This window comes from Lissotriton vulgaris, chromosome 2_1 (assembly GCF_964263255.1).
Source record: "Lissotriton vulgaris chromosome 2_1, aLisVul1.2, whole genome shotgun sequence".
Classification (NCBI taxonomy): Eukaryota; Metazoa; Chordata; class Amphibia; order Caudata; family Salamandridae; genus Lissotriton; species Lissotriton vulgaris.
This window is the reverse complement of record NC_141687.1, coordinates 1,052,128,667-1,052,155,673: the sequence shown is the minus strand read 5'-3', so window position 1 is coordinate 1,052,155,673 and position 27,007 is coordinate 1,052,128,667. Positions and strand designations below refer to the sequence as shown.

Here is a 27,007-nt window from a genome sequence, read left to right as displayed (position 1 = left end):
AAAGCTCTACAAGAACAGGGCATCCCCAATGAAATTTTGTCCTTATTAATTAGATTGCACAAGAATAATTTTGCTCAAGTCCGATGGAATCAGCAGGGTAACGTAACTGATAAATTCCCCATTGCAAGCGGAGTACGACAAGGATATGTGCTAGCCCCAACCCTCTTCTCGCTATACATCAACAGGGTGATCAGGTATTTTGAGCAACAACCGACCGACGCACCTAAGTTGGCCGGAAAACTGATCCCCCTGTTGATGTTTGCGGATGATACTTTACTAATATCAAGGGCCCAACAGGGACTTCAGAAGGCCATTGAGGTCTTTGAAGTGTTTTGTGCAGACCATGGTCTTGTCATCAACACAGCTAAAACAAAATTCATGGTTCTGCATAAACGGAAACATGTCAGAGGGAAGGTGACCATGGACAGGGTTCAACTAGAACAGACCCAAGTTTTTAATTACCTGGGCATTACCCTGTCATACAAGTTAGACTGGAAACAGCACACCAACCAGCTGGTTAAGAGGCACGCACAACTGACAGGAGCACTCACCAAGGAATTTTATTCTTCACACACTAGACCTATCACTCCAGTCTTAAAGATCTACAATGCAAAGGTTGGAGCAGCGGTCCTTTATGGGGCTGAACTCTGGGGGCCCAGTAACCTTACAAAGTTGACGGTTGCCCAAAATAAATTTTTTCGCAACATCACTGGTTTACCAACATCCACTCCCTTCATACCTCTCCACTATGACCTAGGAGCTCATAGCTTCAAGGATATGGCGAAATACAGATCGGTTGCCTACTGGAGGAGATTATGGGTAACCCAGGAACTCTCCTAGTATGCCCAGGGTTTCCTCGAGGTTAGAGCCTCGGATAAAGCTCATAAAATTTTATGGATGAGAGAGGTGAAAGCAATTTATATGACTATGGGTTTATCTCCATTATGGGATGATCCTGTGAGGAATGTTTTCCCACCTAAGAAAATACTTTGTGACCTGTATTGGAACATGGTTGAGGCTAAGAGCTTTGGATGTCATATCGAACCATCCTTTACTACTGATTTCTTAGAAATCAAGCATGCACCGGCCCTAGAACCTTATTGGGATTGGATTACCATCCCTGGGGACCGGAAGAAGTACCATCAATTGAGGATGGGGACACTACCACTAAATGCCTTAACTACGAAATGGCATGGGAACCAAATTTCGGTGTGCCCTTTCTGTCCTGATCAAAGGGAAAACATTGGGCATGTGTTGTTTGCCTGCCCAGAATATAACGCACCCAGAAGATCGTGGCTAAAACCGATTTGTGTTCAGGCAGGCTTCAAAACTGCTAGTGAGGCCGCTAGGATTTTAAGAACTGATACCTCTCAGCCGGTTGTTATAGCCATGTTGAAATTTCTTCATTGGATGTGGATAATTCGGGCCCGTAAAATGAGTTTGGAATAATCCCAGGGCCAGTTGTTGTATGCTGTTATCCGATTTTGCACATTGTATTAAGAAACCGATATATTTTGCATTGAATGAATTTCGTTTTTAATAACTGTTTTATTCTTTTTAATATAATATATTTATATCTTGTAAATATGGATGAGCTTTTATAATTTTTTTTAGATAAAGCTGAAATGATATACTGTGGATCTTGTATTTTGCTGGGTGTTGGGGGTTATTTTGTAAATGTTTTTTTATGATTGAAAAATATCGAATAAAGACTATTTGAATTGAATTGAATTGAATTGAATATGTTTAGATTATTTTTGTCGGAGGGTTTTGATCCAATCTCCTCCTCTCTCAGACACTGGTATTTGTTCTAGTGCACAGTATTGCAAGTTTCCCAATTTCCTTCATGAAATTTCTCCATATGTTTTGTAACTGCATTCATGCAGTCTTTGTGAGTCGTGGCTCGAGTATGTTCTAAGATGCGTTTCTTCACTTCGAAGATGGTGCTACCTATGTACCTTTTGTGGCATGGGCACTCTATCATATAGATTACATGTGAGCTCTTACATGTCAGATGTTGATGTATTTTCAATTTTTTGCCTCTTCCGATCTTGATCTCTTTTGTGTGAACCGCAATCTTGCAGACCTTCCACTGTTTACACGGCCAGAAACCTTCTCTTTGTAGCCAGGTTTTATTTGGAGGCTCTGTGAAGTGGCTATGGACGATTTGATCCCCTATACTTCTGGCTCGCCGATATGTAATGTCCGGATGGTCACCTATGATTTCTGTCATGGTCGGGTCCAGTTTGAGAATACCCCAGTATCTTCTAATGATGTTGTTAAGCTTTTTGTTTTCTGCACTGTATGTCGTTATGGGTCTAATTATTTTTTTTTTTCTTTTTCTTCTTTCTTCTTTTGTAGAATTTCTTTTCGATCTTGATTCATAACTTTCGTTAGGCATTTTGCAACAACCTTTTTGGGGTATTGTCGATTTAAGAACCGTTTGCTGGCCTTTTCACTATGGTTCAAAAATTCCTTCTCGTTTGAACAGTTTCTTTTGAGTCTTAAGAACTCCCCATAGTGGATGCTCCACTTTAGATTTTCTTCGTGGAAGCTCTCCCCATGTAGCATCGAGTTCGTGGCTGGGCTCTTTCTATGTAACGTTGAGTTCTGCTCAATATATTTTTCCGTGTCCAAGAATGTTACCTTTTCAGAACTGATTTCAAATGTGAATTTAAGTTTTGCTGAGGTGTTATCCAGTATTTCAAAGTATGTTTCAAAGTCTTCTTTGGTCCCTGAGGGTGGACAGTTTTTATTGTTTACAAATTAATATACATAAATGAATATATTTAAAGTGTTATATTATTTAATGCACATTTAATTTGATGGGTTAATGAGCTGTGTCATTTTATTTCACGAGTTCCCTTTTTTTTAAATGTTAACATTACTATATATTACAAAATTAAATATTTGAAAATATTTTTATTAAAATATACACATTCTTTCTGAAAGGATGATCACCACCCAGTGGTGTAGAAGTCCACTAAGGGTGAAAAGTTACTAGTAGTAATTTTAGAATTGCAAATTCTGTTGTAGAATGCAGCAACACCTTTCTCAACGGGATGGAGACACTAAGGGGCTCATTACGATACAGGCAGAAACCTTCCGCCCGACATTCAGAAGCTTTCTAACCACGTCGCAGACCTTCCGACCGGCTTGGTCAGTTTACAGTCCGACCGCCTGATTACGATGTTCGCAGTCGGAACATAAACTGTCCGGTCATTCCGACTCAGTTCTGACCGACTTGCAGAGTATTGGTGTCAGTCGGAACCGCATCTTACACCCTTATGGGCATTTCCATTGTCAGGATTAAGATGTCCATTTCCAACAGCCTTTCTGAGCCAGCCTGTCCGATACGAAAAGGCTGTCATAAAGTGAGTTTGGGGGCTCCTGGCAGGCCCTGCAGTCTACGGTTGATGGCCAAGCGGGTACCTCGGAGACCTCCCTGTAAAACCCTACACTATGTGGCATGGACCGTGGGGTGCCTGTGACAGGGTGCAGGGTTTTCTGTGCACACCCCATTTCCCCATTGGAGCCTGTGTTACAGCCGTTTGTCAGGCAGAACACAAGCTCTCATACGGAACAATGGGACTCCATGATCCGGTGGTCGGAACCGCCATCCCTGTGTCTGTTGGTCCCGAGTATGAGACGGTGTCGCTTGGAGGCAATTCCGCCTGCCATCGTAATGAGCACCTCAGTGTAACTCTCACAATCAGAAATTGTAAATCACAAAAAAGTGAAAGTTTACACCTAGGTGCTGGAGTAGATCTGCACGTGAGAAAATATCCAAATGTTTATTTTCCTTAGTGAATCAGTATATTTTTTCTCATACTAACAAATATGGGCTCTATTGCTCCAGTTCGACTTTAGCATGTCTTGATGTCACGGTACAGTACATAGTTACTCATGTGGCACCCTAATGTAAAAGAAAACACCATATGCATAACTTTCTAAAACTCCTAAATAAATTATATTGATTCCAGTTTTTATGGTGTGTATATTATGAGTATTTGTTTTCTCCAATTTCTAATATGGGTCAGTGTTAGAACTCCTGTTAAAGGTGGACTCATCCGTGGATTCAGCAGTAATTGGTGTTCTACACCTTTCAATAAAGCAAATTATGAAGCCCAGTTCCAAGACTGAACACACATTAACATTCTGGATCTCACTGTAAAATTAAGGGTTCCTATGCCAGTTATACAATTGAAAATGTGTCACAATCTACTGTTTTAGAATTACTATTTAAATATATTAGAACTCATTGTCTTATGGAGTTGTTTTTCTTTTTGCAGATGCAAGACAAAGGTGTACTCAGATGAACTTCCAAATACCAGTATTGTTATCGTGTTTCACAATGAAGCTTGGAGCACCCTTCTTCGAACTGTTCATAGTGTTATAAATCGTTCCCCACACTATTTATTATCTGAGATAATCTTGGTGGATGATGCTAGTGAAAGAGGTATGAATATGTTTTGGTCAAACACTCAATGTGTAGATTTTATTTCAACCTGAACACTGTCAACATGATTACACAGTTATTGTTGATGCTATAATGCTAAACAGGAGAAACTGAAAGAAGGCATCTAGGCCCTGGTTATGAGTTCTCTAGAGGGAGTACGCTATTAATTGCACCCAATAAAATCCAACACCCTGACATGTATCTTGTGCAATAAATTGCACCTTTTCCAAATTTTGGGAGAATAATGCAAATTTTGGTGCTTACTGCACCTACTTCCGCATATAATAGTAAATTACATTTCTTTCCCACTTTCCCCCTTTTAAATTGCAGCAGGTTCGAACTAAAAAAACAAAGGATTCAAACTTTGTGTCATCCAGTATTTACCAGGAGCTGTAAACTCTACACACCTAGAACTTCTCCTTCCTACAAAAAAACAAAGGTTTGAGCCTGGGTTTGAAAACTCTGACGACTCATAATCAAGGCCTTGATTAACCATCATATTGACTGACCATCTTCCAGATAGGTATGTGGATACGCTAGGCCCCGGATGAAAAAAAGACTGCTGGGGCTGGCTTTAGCCATAGGGTGCATCCTAATGCCTAGACACCATGTCTGTGAGAAGTTAGCCTGGCATATGATGTCCACCAGTTCTAGTGGGCACCTTGCACCAGTCTAATCGACCCTTATTGATGGTGGTTGTAAAGTCAACCTTATAGAAAGCTATCCTAGTGGTAGCATGGACCAGCAGACATCAGGCTAAGACTTCAGAGAGCGTATTAAGCAAGTTGTTTTACCAATTATAATCCCTTGAGTACCAAAATGAAAGGACACCACACAAGGTATATATCAAATGTATATGTATTTATTCTAAACACACCCCCTCTGCACTCTTTATGAGGTCAGAGGTAAAAGTACAATACAAGTTACTCAATTAGCATACGATAAGTTGCACAGTATCCGTTTTGCCCTACTGGCCTCACAAACCATATACTAAAATAGTGGTATAACAACCACGTGAGAATTAGAAAGCAGGCCTGGGGCCTGTGGAATCTCTGGGGCTACTCTAAACAACCAAAGGTTAAGAAGTAGGAGGCTCACGGGAGATGCGTGCCGTGTCTAAACACAGACGCGGGTTACCATTGACTTTCAATGGGAAACAAACAAGTTACAAATTTACAGTTTAAGGTTACTTCCGGATGGACTCCGATGAAAACCTTTTAGACTTAGACACTAGGAAGGCCAATACCCTCGAGACTACCAGAGTACTTGTGTTACCTCACCCACGGAAGCCGGGTGCATAAGTGTCTTTTGATGTCGGGTTTTGTCATCAATTTCAATGGAGAGCTGCAAAGGAGTGCTGCAGGCGACCAGAGGAAAACAGTCTGGGTGCATCCAAGGGTAGATCGAAGATCTGAAGAACCTGAAAGCAGAAGGGACAGAGTCTGGGTCACTTGCCAGTGACAAGGATGGCGATGGAAAGCTGCCAGCCAATGTCGGGTGATTTCAGGTGAAAAGGTGAAGTTTGTCTCTTCAGTCATGAGGACCAGGAGGCGTCAACAACAACCTGGAGCTGGATTCGAGCTGCCCCACAAAGGATCTAGTTGACTGCAGTGTCGGTATCTGGATTGGACCCAACAAGCCTTGGCAAACGCAACCCATGCAGGATGTCGAGATTGGCTTCAGTGCAGACCAGCAAGGTCTGTGGCACTTCTCCTTTGTAGGAAAGCTGGAACAAGCCCAGAACAACCAGAAAAGTAAGTTAGATTCAAAATGGAGTCTTCCAGGGACTCACTAGCCAACAGACTAGGAACCGGGAAGACGCGATGAGCTGAAATGCAAAAGTGGGGCCCACGGGACACTCGTAGAGTGGGGGCCTCTGAGATTCGGTGCAAATTGTGCTCGGGTCTGGGGCTTCAAGCACCCCAATGCACGACTTCGAGTTACCTCTTGAAGTGAGTGCAGCTTGCAAAATGCAGGATGCCCAGGAGTTCCGGTCCCTCGTCTCTCGTGTCCGCCACTGGTCTCAGCTTTGCTATGATCAAAGGTCAGGGTCAGAGATGTGTGAAAGTCCATTTCCTGTGTCACAGATTCTTTGGTATCCGGCGAGAGCCTTGAAAACGCAGACTGGCAAAGTTGCTGTTGGTGCCTGTTTGAACAGGGTGGTCACTCCTTGACCACAAGGAAGATGTCATCCTTCTTCCAGTCGAAATGGAATGTAGAAGGTCCAGGATATATGTTTCAGAGTTTCGTCCAGGGTAATATAAAGTCCTAGGGACTGGGTTCCTATACTTATACTAAGTTTAGGGGCTGAACTACCTTTAAGGTCCCTCCTATGGGTGGACCTGAGAAGGGGGTGGTTACACCCTTTTCCCTTTGTACAGTTTCACGCCAGAAGCTGGGGCACTCTGCCCCAGCAACCAGTTTGAACTGGGAAATGCATGGAGCACCTAGTGTGCCCCAGGCAGTGTCTGGAAAGCATTCACTGAATCCAGCCCTCCCTGCCCCAATACACAAAAGCCTGTCTGGGGAGGTGCCAGCACCTCCTTGGACAGGAAACCTATTGTCCAGGCCTCCCCTGCCGGAGTTTCGTCCAGCAACAGGAGGTCAGACTCGTGTCTGTGGCAGCAGCATCCATTTTGTGATGCTGAAGCTCTGTTTAACTTTACTACAAGTCTTCTCCCTCTAGAAGGGTGGAATGCTACCCCACCGCCAGGACTGGCGGGGGGTGGTAGTATTCCAAAGTGTTTGACACATTAAAAGACATGGTTTGATAAAGCCAAACCAAAGTTAGCATTAACCGCAAGGGTTATAATGCACTTAAGAGTATATGGTATGGCTATATCATAGAACAGCTATAAGTAGATGGTTCCGAAAGCTGCAGAGGGGCTCAGCTTATGCTAGGGCACCCTCTCACATAAAACCAAGCACTCTACCTCCAGGATTGTCGAGGTCTGCCTTAGGAGTGGCTTATAGGTGTATATGTGTCTATATGTATATGTAGATATAGGTATACTATATCTAGGTAAGGGGTGATTACACCACCTTACCCAGGCTTTGTGAACAGACCTGTGGTTACAGTTTGGAAGGCAAACCAGGGGTGGCACAATACATGCTGCAGCCCCTGGTAGGCCTAGGTTGCACCTATGCCCTGGGTACCTATGGTACACTATAAAGGTGCTCACAAGGGTGACCCAGTAACCAATCTGGTATGTACCTAAATTACATGGAGTTCATTTTATAGAGAAAGCAGATAGACTGGGGCCCTGAATAGCAGGGTCCCAGTCCAACTAAGTCGAAAACCAGCAAAACACCAGGCAAAAAGTGGAGGTAACCATATAGTCAGATATCCACCTTCCTACAGTGGCCCCAACCTCATTATCCATGGAATCCATTGCACTTTATCGTCCCCAATGGGCTGACTCGGCGTAAATTGTCCTGTCTTCACCCCAGGAAGGGGGCTGAAACCTATTTTGGTTTGATGGGTGGAGGAGAATGCCCAATACTAGGACACAAATTTTTTAAACCTAGCCCCAGTGTCTAGTTGGTTTTCTACATTCCTTAGTGGAGCAGATTGGACCAGAGCTCCCCATGTCCCCCTAGGCATGGCAGAAATACTTTTGAGTTTTTTAGGAAACAAGGGGGACCCTATTATTGGCTGTGGACCAAGGGTTATTAACAATTTGTAAGGAAACAGTGGTCCAAAGCAGTGCATGAATAAAAAAGAAATATTAAGCAAAGCCTCAATAAGCCGCTTGTATTTATCCAAGTCCAGCCGGACAAGGAATTTATTTTCACAATGTAGGAATATTTGTAAATCACATTACAAAAAATGTACAAGAGCACAATCCTGTGCTTTACCACAAAACAGAAAAGGTTAGGGAGAATTAGAGGTAAGAAGAGGTTTTACAGGCAAGAAAAGGAGCAAACTGGACACTTTTTTAAAATAAAAAATGCAAGTGTTTTGCCAGAGTAGTATATACAGTGAATGATACACATTGTTTTATACTGTACAACTACTGTAAAAGGTCGACGTTTCGATCCCCCGCTCTAAGATACATGGGGATCATCATCAGGACTTATTAATTTTGTATTGCCTGTTGGGAAAAGTTTTATACGCCTGTGGAAGAACAGGAGAAGAGAAAGAAAACAAAACGTTTTTCAGGGTTTCATATTTACAATTGGAAGATGAGAGTCAGCATTGCTCCACATTTTTATGAAGACTGTAATCGGATTCGCGGTGACTGGGCGAAGAGATGTGATGTGCACCGTCAATACATTTGTGTGAGTAAGGTGACATTTCAAGCCTCGAACAAACGACTTTGCACACTTTAAAATTCGGCGCAGTGTGGGCTAGTTTGTGCATGACAGGATTTGGCGGGGGAATAAACGGAGTCCGAGTGAGTAGAAGTGACTGGTGATGCGGCCGCGGGCGGGTCTTTGTGGGACTACGTGGTGATAGTGAACACCAGTTTAAAACTAGCCTGTGAAGTGACTCACTTAGCCTTAATCATGCAAGTTATTAAGTTACCTCTTTAGAGGAGAGGTGCATGTGAAGAGGCTATGGTTTCAATGTCTCTGGGTTAATAGCCAGCAATCCTGCAGGGTTATGCCGCATGGGTGGGCGAGCAAGGTCGGCAGACGATGCTGCAGGCCGAGGCCACGTTTCCCGTGTCGGGGAACTGCTAATTGGTTAATCCTTAGAGAATCCTTTAGGAATCAAAAAAAATCATAATGAAGGAGAACTCCTCACCAGACTATTCCGAAAACCTACAGAACGCAATACATTGCTTAGCTATCAGAGCAATCATCCAAAGGCACTAAAAGACTCGCTCCCATACTCCCAATTCCTTAGGATTAGACGGAATTGTTCCTCAAAAACAGATTATTTTAAAGAGGCTACCGTTCTGGCTAACAAACTTAAACATCGTGGCTATCCTCGAAGATTAGTCAAAACAGCTACTAAAAGAGCATGGTATTGCCCAAGGGAGACATTGCGAGGACCCAAAAATCGTGAACCAAATGAAAGGATGGCTTGTGTTACCACCTTCTCGCCAGTATCTAACAGAATTAGAAAATCCATTCTCAGACATTGGCCCACAATAAACGCCGGGACGATCAAACTAGAAAGACCTTTGTTTGCTTTCCGGAAAAATAAAAATCTCCGGGACCACCTAGTCAGAGCTGCTCTCCCAGATCCCCCTCTCACATCAACTCTCGAATCTGTATGGGGACTCCCACCTGTGATTGGACATGTCAAATGTGGGGCTTGTAATGTATGTGAATACACTATTGAAGCACGTGACTTTTCACACAATGGCACTTCTATCTCTATGAAATGCCTCAGTAATTGTAATAGCAGCAATGTTATTTATGCGATTCTTTGCCCGTGCCCCAAAATGTACATCGGCCAGACCACCCAAAAGGCAAAGACCAGGATTTCCCAGCATAGGAGTCGGATCAGATGCAAGACCCCCAATGCTCCTTTGGTGGAACATTTCTCCGAAGCAAATCACACGGAGGACAATCTAAGATGGACAATCCTGAAAGTGGTGAAATTGCCCCGACGTGGAGGCAACTTGGCATAGTTATTGAACAAAGAGGAACTAAAAAGTATCCTACAATTTGACACTATCCGTACTGGTCTGAATTGAAGTGAAGATTGGACAACTTTATTATAATCTAATTCGTTTCATTAATGTCTATTTTTCCAGCATGTATTTTTCCATAAATGTGAAGTAATTTTCCATAAATGTGAAGTAATTTATTGCACCATTTTATGTCACTTTGCACTTCACCTCACCAGCCCCCGGCTATCCCTCTGCACAGAACCCTGGACCACCTTAGTCAGAGACCCCTCTTCAAAATGGCCGCCGTGCCCTCCACGGTCACTTAATCACTCTCTTCCAACACCTGCGGCCTCTCCCCCTAGAGGACGGGGCTCGGCCCACCTCCAGCCGATCACATGAGGGACTCTAGCATCCAGTCCACTCACGGACTAACTGCAGCATCGGCCGCACCGGGGTATACGAGGACATCATTCCCGTTACCAGGTAAGCCGCGTTCTGCCGCCGCTGGCTTCCTCCGAACACCCAGCGCAGCACCACCACTGGTATTTAAATCTCCCTTCTCCCCCACAGCGGATCCGTGTATCGACCCGGCACTGCCCTCAATTTGCGACCCGGCAAATTAACTGGTATGTATCTCCTGTCCAGCCCACCCCCGATCTCATTAAATTTATGCCCGAATCCTAAACAATCAGTTTTTTTGATTCCTAAAGTATTCTCTAAGGATTAACCAATTAGCAGTTCCCCGACGCGGGAAACGTGGCCTCGGCCTGCAGCATCGTCTGCCGACCTTGCTCGCCCACCCATGCGGCATAACCCTGCAGGATTGCTGGCTATTAACCCAGAGACATTGAAACCATAGCCTCTTCACATGCACCTCTCCTCTAAAGAGGTAACTTAATAACTTGCATGATTAAGGCTAAGTGAGTCACCTCACAGGCTAGTTTTAAACTGGTGTTCACTATCACCACGTAGTCCCACAAAGACCCGCCCGCGGCCGCATCACCAGTCACTTCTACTCACTCGGACTCCGTTTATTCCCCCGCCAAATCCTGTCATGCACGAACTAGCCCACACTGCGCTAAATTTTAAAGTGTGCAAAGTCGTTTGTTCGAGGCTTGAAATGTCACCTTACTCACACAAATGTATTGACGGTGCACATCACATCTCTTCGCCCAGTCACCGCAAATCCGATTACAGTCTTCATAAAAATGTGGAGCAATGCTGACTCTCATCTTCCAATTGTAAATATGAAACCCTGAAAAACTTTTTGTTTTCTTTCTCTTCTCCTGTTCTTCCACAGGCGTATAAAACTTTTCCCAACAGGCAATACAAAATTAATAAGTCCTGATGATGATCCCCATGTATCTTAGAGCGGGGGATCGAAACGTCGACCTTTTACAGTAGTTATACGGTATAAAACAATGTGTATCATTCACTGTATATACTACTCTGGCAAAACACTTGCATTTTTGTTTTAAAAAAAGTGTCCAGATTGCTCCTTTTCTTGCCTGTAAAACCTCTTCTTACCTCTAATTCTCCCTAACCTTTTCTGTTTTGTGGTAAAGCACAGGATTGTGCTCTTGTACATTTTTTGTAATGTGATTTACAAATATTCCTACATTGTGAAAATAAATTCCTTGTCCGGCTGGACTTGGATAAATACAAGCGGCTTATTGAGGCTTTGCTTAATATTTAGAAATACTTTTGGGGCCTTTAGTTGTGGGATACAGCCCAATGCCAGGGTGGGCCACTCCACCCAATTCTTTTAGGTAAATATAAGCAGTACCGTGCGCCAGTTCAACAATGATGTCATTAGTGATGTTATTAATGGGGTCATAGAACATTTCATGAGTGCTGTAATATATGAAGTTGTAAGCAATGCATGATGAGGCCCTTTGCATCACCTACAGAGCACTCCAGAATACAGGCCCCATATTCCTGAGGCGCCTGCTCTACTGGTATGCTCAGAAAATTCATTTGCGCTCCGAAGGAGTTAAACTGCTAGCAACTTCGAGAGTCTTCAAGGCCAGATGGGGTGGTAGTAGCTTTAGAGCGGCTGCCCCCAAACTCTGGAATGAACTCCTTCTTGCCATCAGATCCCTCCCTACTTTATTTGCCTTTAGGAAGGCCTTGAAAACATGGCTATTTGATAAATAGTCATCTTCATCTTTTTTCAGAGACTGGCATAATCCACTGCTCAGCGCCAAGACACCTCCAGGTATTCACACGCTTATCAAACTTATTAACATAACTGTGACGGGGTATCAGAGAGTGTACTTATGCGTTTAAGGGAAGGCTTTATTTTCATAAACACTCGTCTTTGCCGACTAGTCAGTCTCTCTTTGGCAAATGTGGCAGGATCCGTCTTCTTGACTCTCCTTAGCGGATCCAGAGTGAGTGGGTTTTCGCTGGCGTCTTAGACAACAGGAGCGCAGGAGCTTTGGAGACTCCCTCGGGATAACCGGAACCCAAAATCAAAGGAGAAGAAACAACACAGGATTAGGACGGTCGTCCTTTTAAAGGAAACCCAGTGCTCAAGTGTCCACTCTCAGCGACACTAGATTTTGTGCTCTGGTGCTCATGAAAAGGGGAAGGGACGTAGACTGTACAGACTCTATGTATAAGAAATATTTACAAGCGGGCGTGTAACTTTTAAAGAGAGCGGGATTCACTTGGCAGGATAGCTTTGTCTACCCACCCAGCCCGCTACTTTGCCCTGTACCTGTTCGAGCTACGCTCCTCCCTTGGGAACGTGACAGGGCGGCTCGTGGATACGTTGGCCTCCTGGCTTCTCTGTCACGATTTCGGTACCCCGCCTTCAGTCCTTCGCGTCTGCTTCTTCCTCCTTCGTCTCCGTATTCGTCCTCCTTCTCCACTCCCGATCTCCTTCTTCCTCCAGGGAAACGCTGTTCGTCTTCTTCTGGGATCTTCCTACATTTGACGGTCCAGACTTGGTGACGTCACTGAGGGGAGGAGTCTCGTCTGGTTGAAAGCCCCAGTTAAAGGAGCCTTGTTCCTGTGCATCTTCGAGAGTCAATAATGGCTGATTCTGCGGGAACCATTTTTCATGCCGGTAAGGGATGTCGTCCTGCTGTAAGGGCACACAAGTCGGGGAGAGAGTCCCCACTGACCACCATTCACGTGCATTCTCCGGCACATCAGGACATCGACCCACCCCGTCACAATAACATAACATAACATGAGAGCACAAGTTATAGTTTCTTCAGTTAACTACAACTGGTGAATCTCAGTGTATTTTTTTAGATTAAACATTATATTTACTGTTATTTTCACTTGACAATAACACCACTTTAACATTTATTTTTTTCGGGGAATTTCTAATGTTTTTGTAATTTATTGCCCTGTCCATTCCTGTCCTTTGTAACGTATAGCCCTGGCCATTAATTTTGCTGCAAATCTGCGGTTCCAATGAAAAAAATACAGTTTTTGCCCCCAGGGTAATTTTACACTACCCCATATGTAGTTTTAAATCTTTTTTATGAGGACAGGACTAAGCATGGGCGGAAAATCCGTTTCGCTCGCGGATTTTGCGGATTTTCGGTAAATTCGCAATCCGCGAGATCCGCGAATCTCCCGCAAAATCCGCAAATCCGCGAGCAGCGGATTTTATGGCTTGCTCGCACTGTTCGCGTGAGTTCGCGGCTTGCCAGTACAACTTCGCACCCCGCGAGTAAGTGCTAAATTGCAGAAATACGATCTTAGCAAAACTGAAACTACTTACCAGGTTCAAAAGTTCAGGCTCATCATTAGTAGCCATTTCCTGTAGTGCTTCCTGAGGGGCCCCTCCAGAGTTCAGTTGCCAGTTGCAACTATTATGTGACCCTGCTCTGAACCTCAGAATAGTTACACATATGCCACAAAGGTCCTGAATTACAGCTAAGGGAGACAAGCAGGAGCCAGGCTGGAAGTTAAAATCCATTAATCAGCCCCTAATTCATTATTGTCAGTTGGGGCAGGGCAGGTGTTGTAACTAATTTTGCAACAATGAAAGCACTTAGCAAGTGCAAAAGATCACTAATCAGGAAGCACTAAGGAAGCAGGTGCCAGCTAAAAAAATATTCTGTGACACATTAATCAGCCCCAAATTAATTCAGGTCACTTGAGGCAGGGAAGGTGTGCTTTGCTTTGCCGAAAATAATGTACACTGGACAACCAGAGGGTGTGGTGATGAAACAGAGGGTGGCATGGGTGGGCCAGAGGGTGGCATGAGTAGTCAGAGAGTGGCAGTGGTGACAGAGAGTGGCAGTGATGAAGAAGAGTGTCCCAAACAGGCTGGACACGTAGAAACAACAAGTTCGCAAAACTTGCGACCCGACAGGTAAGTTCGCAAATTGCGAAATTGTAAAAACCCTCGCGAACTGGCAGAAACACGCGCGAACACAAAAAAAAAATCCACAAATTCGCGGGAATTCGCGGATTTTGCGGATTGCGAGTTCGCAAATCCGCAAAATTCGCGAACGCGAGATTCGCAAAATTCGCCCATGCTTAGACAGGACACTGAGCTCTTCAAGTCTTGCAATCTGTCAAGTTCGTGGATCCAAGTAGTGTGAAATATACTTACATTTTTCAGCTTTATTTCTCTAAACTACTGAAAAAATGTACACCAAGTCACAAAAAGCTTGCTTTCTGGATCAAAATTTGGCTTTCTGGCAAATTCCATGCAACCATTTGTGCCTTATCGGTGTCTTTTTTCCTGTGGAAAACTGCATAGCAGAGATACATTTTGGGACAGGGTTTTGCTCAGCCCTGTTTGAGGGATTACCTTGAAATTTTCTATGAAGGTGCTGAGCTGGATGAGACTTTTTTTGAAGGTCTTGGAAGATTTGTCAAATGGTGCTGTATCTACCACGACAGTCACCGGGCAATATATGTGTACATATGTGAATACCCTTTAAGGCTTACAGTGCCACATAAATTATTCAAAAAAGAAAGCAAGGAACTCCAGATAGCACCCAGGTTTCCAGGTTTAGTTGGAGAGCAGCTCCTTTATACGCAGCAGCCTACAACACCACCGACACTTGAATCTTCTCCACTAAGATATTAGTTTTTTCTAGCAAGTTTTAAAGTGCACGTTTAGCACAGGGCTACCACACCGGGCTAGAAAGTGACAACATCTTTTGCCATTTTTACATCAAAGTTTGCAAACTTTGGATTAACAAGTGCCTTCCAGGCCTAGCTAAAAATGACAAAAGCTTTTTACCACTCCAGGAACAGTATTCCATATTTGTATTAGTAAACTCCCATCCTGTAGTATCGGGGTTCCCAAGGCCTACATGCTCCGTAGATAACCCACTTACATTCAAGAACTGTTGGCACGGAAACTGTAAAATTCAAAGAACAAGTTTATTAAGACCCCATGGGGTGGTGGTACACTCCTACAGCACCCTTCGGTAATGCAAGAAGTATCACACCGAACATCGGTGCGACTCGGTCTTTTATACAATTTACAGGTAACAAAAAGATAGGCGGCACAAAGTTACAAGGCGTTATGTACATATATGGTCATGTTTGGAACACAGCCAGCTCATTGGAGGGGGTACAACTCCGCTGGTCAGTTTGGCGGCACATTCCTGAGGGGTGACTGGTCAGTGGGGACTGCGCATGTACAGGCTTGACCAGTACTAAAAATAGCCTGTTGCTGGGCAAACTCAAGTGGTCAGTGGTACGGACAACGGACTAAAGGGCACGCTTGCCACGAGGCCGCTTATGATCTAAGATGGCCGCCGTAACATTCAAAATGGCGTTTTCGTGTAGCAGGAAAACGTGTAGTTCAGCTAAGCGCTAATGCGGCCATGTCAAATTACGACAGACGACCCTTTTAGCGTTTAGCTGAAGCTACCTCATAGTGAACATAATCAGGATGTTCGTCCTCAATATCTATTAGCATTATTTGAGTTACTTCTTTATGAAGCATCATTTTGTCATGAGCAAGAGCTCGTCTTGATGGTACACAAGCTGATAAGCACATAGAACATAAAGCTGGGCCACATTGAATACATAAGCATACGAAGAACAGTATCCCTACAACGATACATAGAATTGTTAGCAGTTTCCAACCCTAAGCAGTAAGTATTGACCAGAACCATCCTGAAAGTGTCCAAGTTCCATTGCCCGGGTGTATTTCAGCTGCTATCTTATGCAGCTTTGAAATGGCATCATAAACAGATGGTGAATTGTCAGGTATATAAACACAGCAGCTACTTCCGATAATTCTGCATGCCCCCCCACGGTCAGCTAAAACTACGTCTAACACCATCCTATTTTGGAGCGTAACGATCCTAGAAATCTGGAGTTCTTCAGTAATATTCCCAAGTGCAATGGCAGTATCATTTGCTACAGCCTCAACAACACGTGTCAATCGTCTTATTTTCCGACTGTTCAACGCGGCCCCCACAAAAGAAAACAGTCCCAAATTGAAGTCCACATATTGCTGTAAGGAAGTATCGGTCTGGTCGATATCATCCAGAACAACAGTCCGTTTAACCCGATTCAGAACAAAGTCATGGTACAAAACATAATCATTATGATACATTGGTGGGGCAACGAATACAGGGGGTAGTACAAAAGATACATAGCATGTGCCTAACCATCCCAACGGAAGTTGATGATAACCTTTCGTTCCACAAATGAAATACGTATTGCGAGACGCTACAAACGATATGCCATTCGGGCTATCAAAAGTAAGTGTGGTGTTGCATTCACTTTTCCCCACCGGAATCGAACCTTTATTTCTTATACACAAATCAGCTTTAGTAGCAATAACATTAATGACATGTGAGCTGGATACATTGATATTTCGTTTATTGCTGTACACACGCGGGGCAGATATATTATCGGGCCGGTACTCCTCCCATTCAAATCGAGTACCTTCAGCCCGTGGAAACCCATCCTTGTCGTGGTAACATATTTTATTCAAACGAAAAAGCACCCCCCCTTTCGTTGGCCATCTCAGAGTAAAGAGGAGAGTGTACCAGGCATTACAGGATCCATTATGCGAAAACGGGAGTGGAATGAGTGGGGTGCCCCCTTTCTTCTGATGCCCCGGCAACATCCCACACACCCAGCAATTGGACGGATTTGTCATATTATGCGTGTGATGGAGAATCTGGATAAAGCTATTGTTCAGGTAAGTTTGTCGATGCCGTTCTTCATGGTAGGGTAAGGTAAAGTGAAAATGTTCAGATGGAGCCGGGGTAGTCGGCAGCAAATGTTCACGTGCAGGTACCACAAGTTCAACTACCCAGGCTATTACAGCTATTACCACAATGGTCAAGACAAAAAGGATGGCACCTAATATTCGTTTGTCTCGTGATGCGGAAGACGCCATAGTTCAGAAAGTTCTCAATGTCTCAAATAATTCAAATTGTTCACAAAGTCTCAAATACACATGTGTGTATACCTAAAAAAGAAAAATACGGTGCTGAGCTCCGAGGTAGCCGTTGTTTTCTTCTCCGGGGTCAAGACGGGTGTCGCTACTCTTGGCAGAACTGATCCCCCCCCTTGAGATTCCCGGTCTCCGTTTCACAAACCCCAGAGCGGTAACCAACCAGTCTCGAAAACCAAAAAATCTTCTTATCGTGGCCGCAGATTATAACGCTCTCGTCCAGCAACAGTGTGGTCCGGGAAGGCTCCCTCAACTTCGGCCGACATCACAGCTGGGGTCTTTTTTTTCTCCAAAATCTCTTTGTAGTCGGTCAACACAGCAGGATTCACCAGATCAGGAGAGACAAGACGGCAGTGTGTCGAGTGCACCCACCGCTTCCTATTGGTCACTCGTACAGCTGTCCGGGTTGCCAGGAGGACCTGCTCAGGGCCCTTCCACCTCGGCTCCAAACTGCTCGCCCTCTCAAACGACCGGATCATGACATGGTCGCCAGGGCGAAGATCATGGCCCTCTCCAGTAGAGTTGTCGGGGAGCGCTTCTTGAACCTGTTGATGAATAGAAAGCAAATCATTTGTTAATCGTGCCAAATAATCGTTCATCATTATACAAGGCACATCATGTATTAACCGCGGCTTGGGCACCCCCCAGATATTCATAGGGCGACCAAACACCACCTCATATGGTGTGAGGCCAGTTCGCGAGTGGGGTACTGATCTGAGAGAGAGTAATGCTAGCGGCAAAGCATCCGGCCACTTCAACGACGTGGATGCCACAATCTTAGCCAGTTTGAGTTTCAACGTAGCATTGTACCGTTCAACCAGACCTGCCGACTGAGGGTGGAACACAGCATGAAACTTCTGCTGAATCCCTAACCCCTTCAGTACATACTCCACAATCTTCCCAACAAAATGAGGCCCATTATCGCTCCACAAAAATTTGCAAACTCCAAAGCGAGGAAAGAACTCCTTAAGCAACACCTTAGCCGTTGTTAGAGCTGTATTGTCTTTCGTGGGGAAGGCCTCAACCCATTTGCTAAAAGCACATACCACCACTAGGACGTACTTCAGATTGTTGCAACGCTCAAGCTGGATATAATCCATTTGGAGTACCTCGAATGGTGCAGAAGGTGGAACGAACCCTCCTTTCGGAGTATGGGTCCCCTTTCCAGGATTGTGTTGCAAACATACCAGGCAGGTCTGCACTACTCTCTTGGCAGTATTAGCAATCTCGGGATGTTCCCAAACTCGTGTTAACAGTCGAGTGATTGCAAGAGCTCCCACATGCGCCAACCCATGTGTCATCTGGACCATCGCTTGCAAGTAAGCTGCAGGCAATTTCCATTTTTCCATGTCCTTGCTTCTCCAACAACCTTCATCATCTAGCACCCCATCTGCTGCCCATGCCGCAAGTTCTGATTCAGTAGCTGATTTCTGAATATCTAAGATTTCTGCTCTAGCATCGCTCCATCGCTCAGCCTGTGATTGTGTCACATACATGGGGGAGTCAGTCCGAGACATAGCCGTTTGTCTCGCTATGCTGTCTGCGAAGGCATTTCCCTGACCCACTTTATCAGTGATCTTTTTGTGGGCGCTACATTTTATTATCGCTACTTTCTTTGGACAAAGCAACGCGTTTAAGAGATCACGCACTAGTTCTCCGTGCATAATATGTACTCCGTGAGAAGTCAAAAACCCACGCTCTCTCCAGAGTAGCCCGAAGTCATGTGCTACTCCGAAGGCGTACCGGCTGTCTGTGTATATGTTCACACATAGGCCAGCACTCAATTCGCAGGCTCTTGTTAAAGCTATCAGCTCTGCTGCCTGAGCCGATTTCTGGGGTATCCGTGCTGTTTCTACCACCGTCTTAAGTGTCGTGATCGCATAGGCTGCGGAAGTCGTACCATCTGGCAGCCTCAAACACGATCCATCAACCCACAGTTCCCCATCCACATCTGGAAGTGGCATATCCTGTAAGTCGACACGACCCTTTGTCTGTTCCTCCGTCAGGAAAACACAGTCATGATGTTTTTCTTCCTGACCCTCCTCGACCGGATAGGGCAATAAAGTGGCAGGGTTCAGGGTAGCGCATCTTTTCAGTGTGATATGTGGCGCCAAAAGTGTAAGCTCATATCCTGTTAACCGTGCACTCGTAAGATATTGGGTCTTTGTTTGATTTAACAGGGCATCTACTGCGTGGGGAACTAGCACCAACAATTTGTGTGACAACACTATTCCCTCACTCTGCCGTATAGCTACTGCTGTCGCTGCGACTGCTCGGAAACACCCAGGTAACCCTCGTGCTACAGGATCAAGAATGGCAGAAAAATACGCGCATGGCCTCTGCTTATCCCCGTGTGCTTGCACTAACACTGACAACGCGCACCCATCTTTCTCGTGCACGTACAATGTGAAGATCTTTGTGTAGTCTGGTGTACCTAACACGGGTGCAGAGCAAAGGGCCTGTCTCAATTGTTCAAAAGCATTCTGACATTCATCTGTCCATTCAAGGGGCATTGGTGTGGCTTTGGACAGTAACGCTAGCAAAGGTTTTATAATGTGCGAGAACCCCATGATCCATTGCCTACAAAAGGACGTTAAACCTATGAAGGCACGTACATCTCTCTGTGTGCGGGGGACTGGTGTGTTTAAAATCGCCTGAATTCGATCTGATGTTAATGCACGCCCCTCCTTAGACAAAAGATGACCGAGGTAGGTCACCTTGGGTCTACAGTATTGAAGCTTTTTCTTAGAAACCTTGTGATTATTCTGTGCCAGGAAGGAAAGCAAAGCAATCGTACTCTCCTCACATTGTGCATAAGAGTCTGCAGCAAGCAGAAGGTCATCCACGTACTGGATAAGGACAACCTCAGACTGTAACTCAAAGGAATCAAGCTGTCTTTTCAGAGCCTGGCTGTAGATACTCGGGCTCTCAGTGTAACCTTAGGGAACACGACAAAATCTATATGATTTATTATTTAACGTGAAACCAAACAAATATCTGCTATCGGGATGGACAGGGATGGAAAAGAATGCGTTTTTCAAGTCAATTACACTAAAGGTCGTGGCCGTTGGTGGCACCAATGTAAGCAAGGTCGTAATATCAGACACCACCGGGTATTGGGGTATGACAATTTTGTTAATCTCTCTCAAGTCAATAATAAACCGATAGACTTTGTCGTCAGTATCTCTTTTAAGAATCGGGAGAATAGGGCTGTTACAAACATTGTAAGGAACCTCCTCCACCACCCCTGCAGTTATCAAATCTTGAACAATGTGTGTCAAAGCAATTTCACCTTCCCTCGAAATCTTATACTGTGGCACCCGTGGTAGAGAGGCCCCCTCCTTAACAGTAATGTGAATAGGTGGAATACGCATCTCTCCCACATCCGTGTCTGAGGTCGCCCATAACGTGTGCGGTAGAGAGGCCAAAGCTGGAATGTCTAGTATAGTACAAAATCTATCCGAGTCAGGGTAATTATCGTTTAGGATAACCCGCACTCCCTCTGGAGCACACCGTATCGTTGCTCGGAAATACTTAAGCAAGTCAATACCCAGGATATTATCTGGTGTATGGGGCGACAGCAAAAATTGACCAAAACTAAAAAATTTGTCAAGACAAAGTGCAAGGGGTTTTGACAATGGGCTAGGGGAGGGTGTGCCATCAAACCCTACACATGTTATCATTTCGCCAGACAGGGGAGCCCTCGGGACCAAGTTTTTTGACAAAGCGCTACGAGTAGCCCCTGTGTCGACTAGAAATTGATCAGTAGAACCCAGAATACCCGCTGTTACATATGGACCCTTCTGATCTACCGGCACTTCAATTGATTCCGTACCCCATCCTACGCAGTCCTATGCATGCACATAATCCTGGTGCTCCACATTCTCACCCTCCGATATCTGGTATTGGTTTCGTCTATCAAAAGTATTTCGTTCGTCCTGGCCACGGCCCCTTTACTCAGCCCTGCCACGATCACCTCCACCACCTCTCGCCCCGTGTAACTGCCCCTCGACCTACCGCCTCCTCGACCACGCTGGCTACGCTGCTCACGAAGTACCGGACAATCTTCAGCCCATGCCCAAACTCTTTACAATAGGCACATTGATCCTCCGCTATATCCGTACGACCATACGACGTATTTCCTCCACCTCGTCTACCTCTATCATTCCCTCTACCCTGTGTTCCCCAAACCTGCGCCAACATCACCTTCGTTTTCAATTCTTTCGCCTTTTTATCAATACTTTCTTTAGCCTCCAACTCCTGCCGCTCATAATACTGAGCCATAGTTAACAAAGACGCAGGGGTCGCCGTGGCCCAGGAACTTTCACTCGATTTCAATCGTTTTGCAATCTCCGGTAGGAGATTAGCCACGTACTTATCTACAAACAAATGCCGACCCGTATCGTCTGTTAAAGATTGACCACTATAATCATGAAACGCCTCTTCAAAGCGCGTAAAGAAATCTGAAACCGTTTCATCTGGCTTTTGTTTGCACGAAGCTAACATGGTCCAATCGATCTTTTTAGAAGGTACGAGCGTTTTCAATTTATTCAAAATAGCCGCCGGGAGGTCTTAAATCAACTGGCAAGGCTTACATGCCGGTTCCCTATCTAAATCAGCAGCATTTATTTCTTTCCATGTCCCCCCAAGTATTGTTTCATCATTATTTTTACGAATTTGTCTCCACATATCAGGCGGAAGAATTAACCCAAAAAACAGATCTATGTCGACAAGAGTCATCACACAAGACGAAATAGCCCCTTCCACCCCTTCATAGAATGCCGCCGGATTTTTCCGAAGGTCAGGTAAAGAATTTTTCAATGCCATAACATCTGCTCTATTCCAAGGCGTATACACCCAGTTATATATAAAATATCCCTTCGCATCCTTTGACAATTTATCATCATCTGTACCTTCCCCTTTTGGTGGAACATACAAAGGTAAGGCTTCACGCATAGGCATAACATGCAGTGCAGAACTCTTATCTGAACCCCGGAGAGAACACTCCTTAGACTGCCCGTTAGACTCCGGCCCGGACTCCTTTTTCTTTTTCCGCTCCTCCCGCAATCTGGTGGTTTCATCTCGCAGCTGGATCAGTTGCTTGAAAAGGTCATCAACATCTGCAAGATCAAATAAACCTTTATCCAAATTCTCACGATGAACTGACACAGCCTTAGATTCTAACGTATCTGAAAAGTGACGATATGCAGTAACAACTTCATCTGCCAATGTAGTCAGAAAATACAGTAATTCTTGGTCTGTCCATGTACCCCTTTCCTTAATAACGTCAGACTGAGAAACAAAATTCGTATTCACTCTACGAGCCCAACTACGTAAATGTGCGGATCTCTCCGCAGAAAACCTGAGACCAGATACCCCCTTCTTTCCAGGCTTATCCTGTCCTTCATCGTCCGATTCTGCAACTGGAGCCGTTGGCGAAACGTACGGAGGCGGTGATCGATCTAGCAATGAAAAATCATCAATTTCATTATTAAGGACCGGATAAAGGGGTCGACGAATAGGGAATTGACCAGTCGTTTGCAATTTACGTTCCCGTTCCTCCCTCTCTTTCTTCTCCTGAGCCTCTTTTTCCTCAAGCTGTAAAGCCTTATCCCGAGCAGCCTTGCGCTGCTCTTTGTCCGCCAAGGCAACTTCACGTTTCATTCGCTCGCGCACCGCTTTCTCCCACATTCGCACACAATCAAACATGTTTTGTCTAGACCTGCGTTGAAACAAACATTGTTCCACAAACTGTACTTTTCGTAAATCGAACGACCCATGTAGAGGCCATTGCAATTCAGGATCGGACTTTGTATACTTATGCCATAATTTGCTGTACATTATAGGGGGAAGGCCAAATTTTATGTACATATCACGGTTTGGTGTTCCTTCTGGGGAAGCCGGCTGTGCTTCCGCTAACCTAATTGTGGTACCATTTCCAAGACAGCACATCCCTCGGAGTGTGCTTAAAACAGGCATGTTCAAAAAGTATCACGAAAGCGTGACACCGTATAAAATGGCACTTACAGTACTTCACACAAATGTGCCGCTCAAAGGAAAGAAACAAAATTAGAGAAACATCTCTACATGCCTGCCTATGTGAAGTGCACTACACATATAAATTCAAAAGTCACAAATTCACAAACGTTAGCTAACTCAAGTCAAAATCATAGGTCATAGGACTCCGGCAAGCGTCCGAAGACTACCTTACCGATCACAAATCATAGGACTTCAGTAAGCGTCCGCAGACTACCTTACCGATCACAAATCTTACCCAAAATCTCAAATGTCCAGATTCCAACTGCCAAGGTCTTGTAATCGAATCAGCCAAACGGCACTTTCCCAGCAACGCAGACGATCGAAAACTCAGTCGGAGACCGGCGCCACCTGGAAGGTCAGATCAGAAGGAAAGGAAGAAACACCGCGGGTGCCAAGACTCGGGTCACTCAGTGGCAGCGTACGCATCCATGGCGAGTTTCCAAACCTTCGTCACGGCCTCTCCTTCGGGCATCCGAGTCGCCGATGAGTCCCTTCGTGGTCGCCAATTTGTAGTATCGGGGTTCCCAAGGCCTACATGCTCCGTAGATAACCCACTTACATTCAAGAACTGTTGGCACGGAAACTGTAAAATTCAAAGAACAAGTTTATTAAGACCCCATGGGGTGGTGGTACACTCCTACAGCACCCTTCGGTAATGCAAGAAGTATCACACCGAACATCGGTGCGACTCGGTCTTTTATACAATTTACAGGTAACAAAAAGATAGGCGGCACAAAGTTACAAGGCGTTATGTACATATATGGTCATGTTTTGGAACACAGACAGCTCATTGGAGGGGGTACAACTCCGCTGGTCAGTTTGGCGGCACATTCCTGAGGGGTGACTGGTCAGTGGGGACTGCGCATGTACAGGCTTGACCAGTACTAAAAATAGCCTGTTGCTGGGCAAACTCAAGTGGTCAGTGGTACGGACAACGGACTAAAGGGCACGCTTGCCACGAGGCCGCTTATGATCTAAGATGGCCGCCGTAACATTCAAAATGGCGTTTTCGTGTATAGCCAAGTTAAGCAGGAAAACGTGTAGTTCAGCTAAGCGCTAACGCGGCCATGTCAAATTACGACAATCCAAGCCAACCTGGAATAGCAAATGCAACCCCTGTCACATGTGTTTTGGTCTAATTAGAGCTCTAGCTTTGTCCAGACACAAGGGGCCACCCAGTATAAGTCAAGACAACATGCGTTCATGCTTGGAGTGATGCACACATTATGCACAAAAGGAAGCTGGGAACTCTGGGTAGTTCTCATGGTTAGGTGCAGGGCAGCTCCATTATATGATGCACCCTATAACACCACCAACTCTCTGAATATGCTTACCTCAAATGTCTGTTTTTTCTGCAGCATTTGTAAGCATAGGATTAGCACAGTGCCATACATGCCGAGCTAGAAAGTGCAAAAGACTGTTGCCAGTTTTATAACAAACTCTTTAAGCATAGGATTAGCACAGAGCCATCAAATACTAAATCATGGATTGCATTGTACAAACATGGGACTCCAAAAGGGAAAAATGATAAAAAAGGTAAATCCATTTGTTTGGGTCGGTGGGAGTCCAGCGAGAACATGCATTGTGATTGAAGGCTGCAACATTACAGGACTGGCTGCCATTACAGGACTTGTGGACCTGGTTCCAGAGTCCTGAAAATATTTTTCAAAAGATATACAAGGTGGCAGGGTAGAAATACCCTGAGCTCCGAACCTTTGCGGGAGTGGGTTTTACTGAAGGAGCAAAAAAAAAGAAATGTTACTGTGCCATGAGACTCCTGCATGACCTAGTGCAGCCCCTGACTTTCCAGCATAGCCTGTAGGAATGAAAAATAATATCAAAAAACAAAAACTTGGGATGGAGTCTCTCGCCGGTTGACAGCAACCAGGAGTTTGGAGACGGGACAGCTGCAGGCCAGGCCCTGTGGCCAACCCCCTGTGTGCATGTGAATAGGGGTTGGCCAGTAGTGACAAGGGTAGAAATAGGAAGGAAGGAAGGGACAACTGATCAGAAGTAAGGAAACCTCACGAGGGTTTACCCTTTTATGTTTTTGAACTGTGCTGTCTAAAATAGCTTACTGGCTTGGAGAACTATCAGGTTAAAATAATCAACTTTAGATAAAGCTCTTGATGCTCATCATGTTTTATTTGTGTGCTTTTTCTTTCTCAAAATATGTTTTTGCTGTATGGGAACAAAATGGAAAAAATAGCTCTCACTCTGTAAGCACCTTTTGATTCTTTTAATACTGCTTAACTAACTGTATCCAATTATATTGGAAAGGGGCGACCACTCGGTCCCCCCGAAACGTATGGTTGGGTGCCCCGATCCCCCGGGGAAAACCATTTTGGGCGGGGGGCGTGGCTCGGCTGGTATGCCCGAAGCGGCGTAGCCGGGGCGCGCCTTTTCCCGCCCAAGAGGGGTTGTCCTAGACACCTACACCAAAGACCACGCCCAGTAGGCGTACCGGAGGAGGGTACACGCCCTCCCGCAGAAGAATAAATAGAGCGGGAATCCGAAGAAGCGTCCTCTTGTTCCTGTGCTCTGAAGGCTGCACCCACTCGTTGCTCGTGAGCCCTCGACGGAAGAAGCAGCAATTTTGAGAACTTGTAATCTTGTTGTTTCTCTTTCAGTTATTTGGAGTTCGAAGAGTCCGGAACCTCGTTGATCGACTAGGAGCTGAATATTCGACACCATGGCTGGCAAGAAAGCGGGAAAGGGTTCCGAGACGGATAAGGTGTTACGCCTATTGTCGAACCGGATGGCTTGCATGGACCGAAAACTCGGACAAGTCCAATCGATCGGTAGAGGTTTGACGGAGGTCAAAAAACAGCTGGCTGCACTGAGCAACCCGGGTCACCCTAAGAAGGTAATAGGTCCGGCCTTGCCGGGAGTCGTCCCCGAGGGTAGAGGGAAACGGGTCAAGAAGAGGGCGGTTTCGGGGGAGGTCCCGGTTCCAGAGGTACCCCCAGTCGCCCCCCTCATGCCGGCAGACAACCCGGTACCAAATCCAGATATGGGTCAGCCGATCCCGGTTGTGATTACTCCCGCTAATGATGAGGAGATGCCTCCCGAATTGGCCATCCAGTTAGCAGCATGGCTCAAGAAAAAAGCAGGGGGAGCAGTGGCCCCTGGAGACCCGGCCGAGGAGGCCAGACTACTAATCGAGCAATTGCGGCAGTCGAGAGATGTCGCAAAGGCGAATGTTCCTCTTGTTTCCCCACAGGTGGCATCGGTAGGACCTGCAGTTGGTCACGAGAAGACGGCGGGAACAACGGCCGAACCGGGTAAGCTCGCATTGCCAATGGCGGGGGAGGGTTCATTACCCTCGAGGCGGGAGAAGGTGGCACAGCACATCCCTATGGCCACGAAAGAGTTAATATGGGGAGACAAATATGTTAACATGTTCTCATTATTAACTGACCATCGCGAGATGGAATATGCTAAAACCCAGAAGGATTTATGGCACCCAAGCGTCTGGCGCGCCAAGATGGCGAAATTCAGAGTTCGATGAGACAGTAACGAACTGGGTTAAGGCCT

General features: G+C 45.3%; 1 protein-coding gene across 2 annotated transcripts in view; it reads left to right on the top strand.

Moving 5' to 3' along the window:
- GALNT13 (polypeptide N-acetylgalactosaminyltransferase 13) overlaps window positions 1–27,007 on the top strand; it is a 1,171,447-nt gene that overhangs the window by 410,387 nt on the left and 734,053 nt on the right. For both annotated transcript variants that reach the window (XM_086956679.1, XM_086956678.1), the window contains exon 3: window positions 4,293–4,459. In XM_086956679.1, coding sequence (XP_086812805.1) covers window positions 4,293–4,459 — 167 coding nt within the window. The remainder of the gene's footprint in view (window positions 1–4,292; window positions 4,460–27,007) is intronic.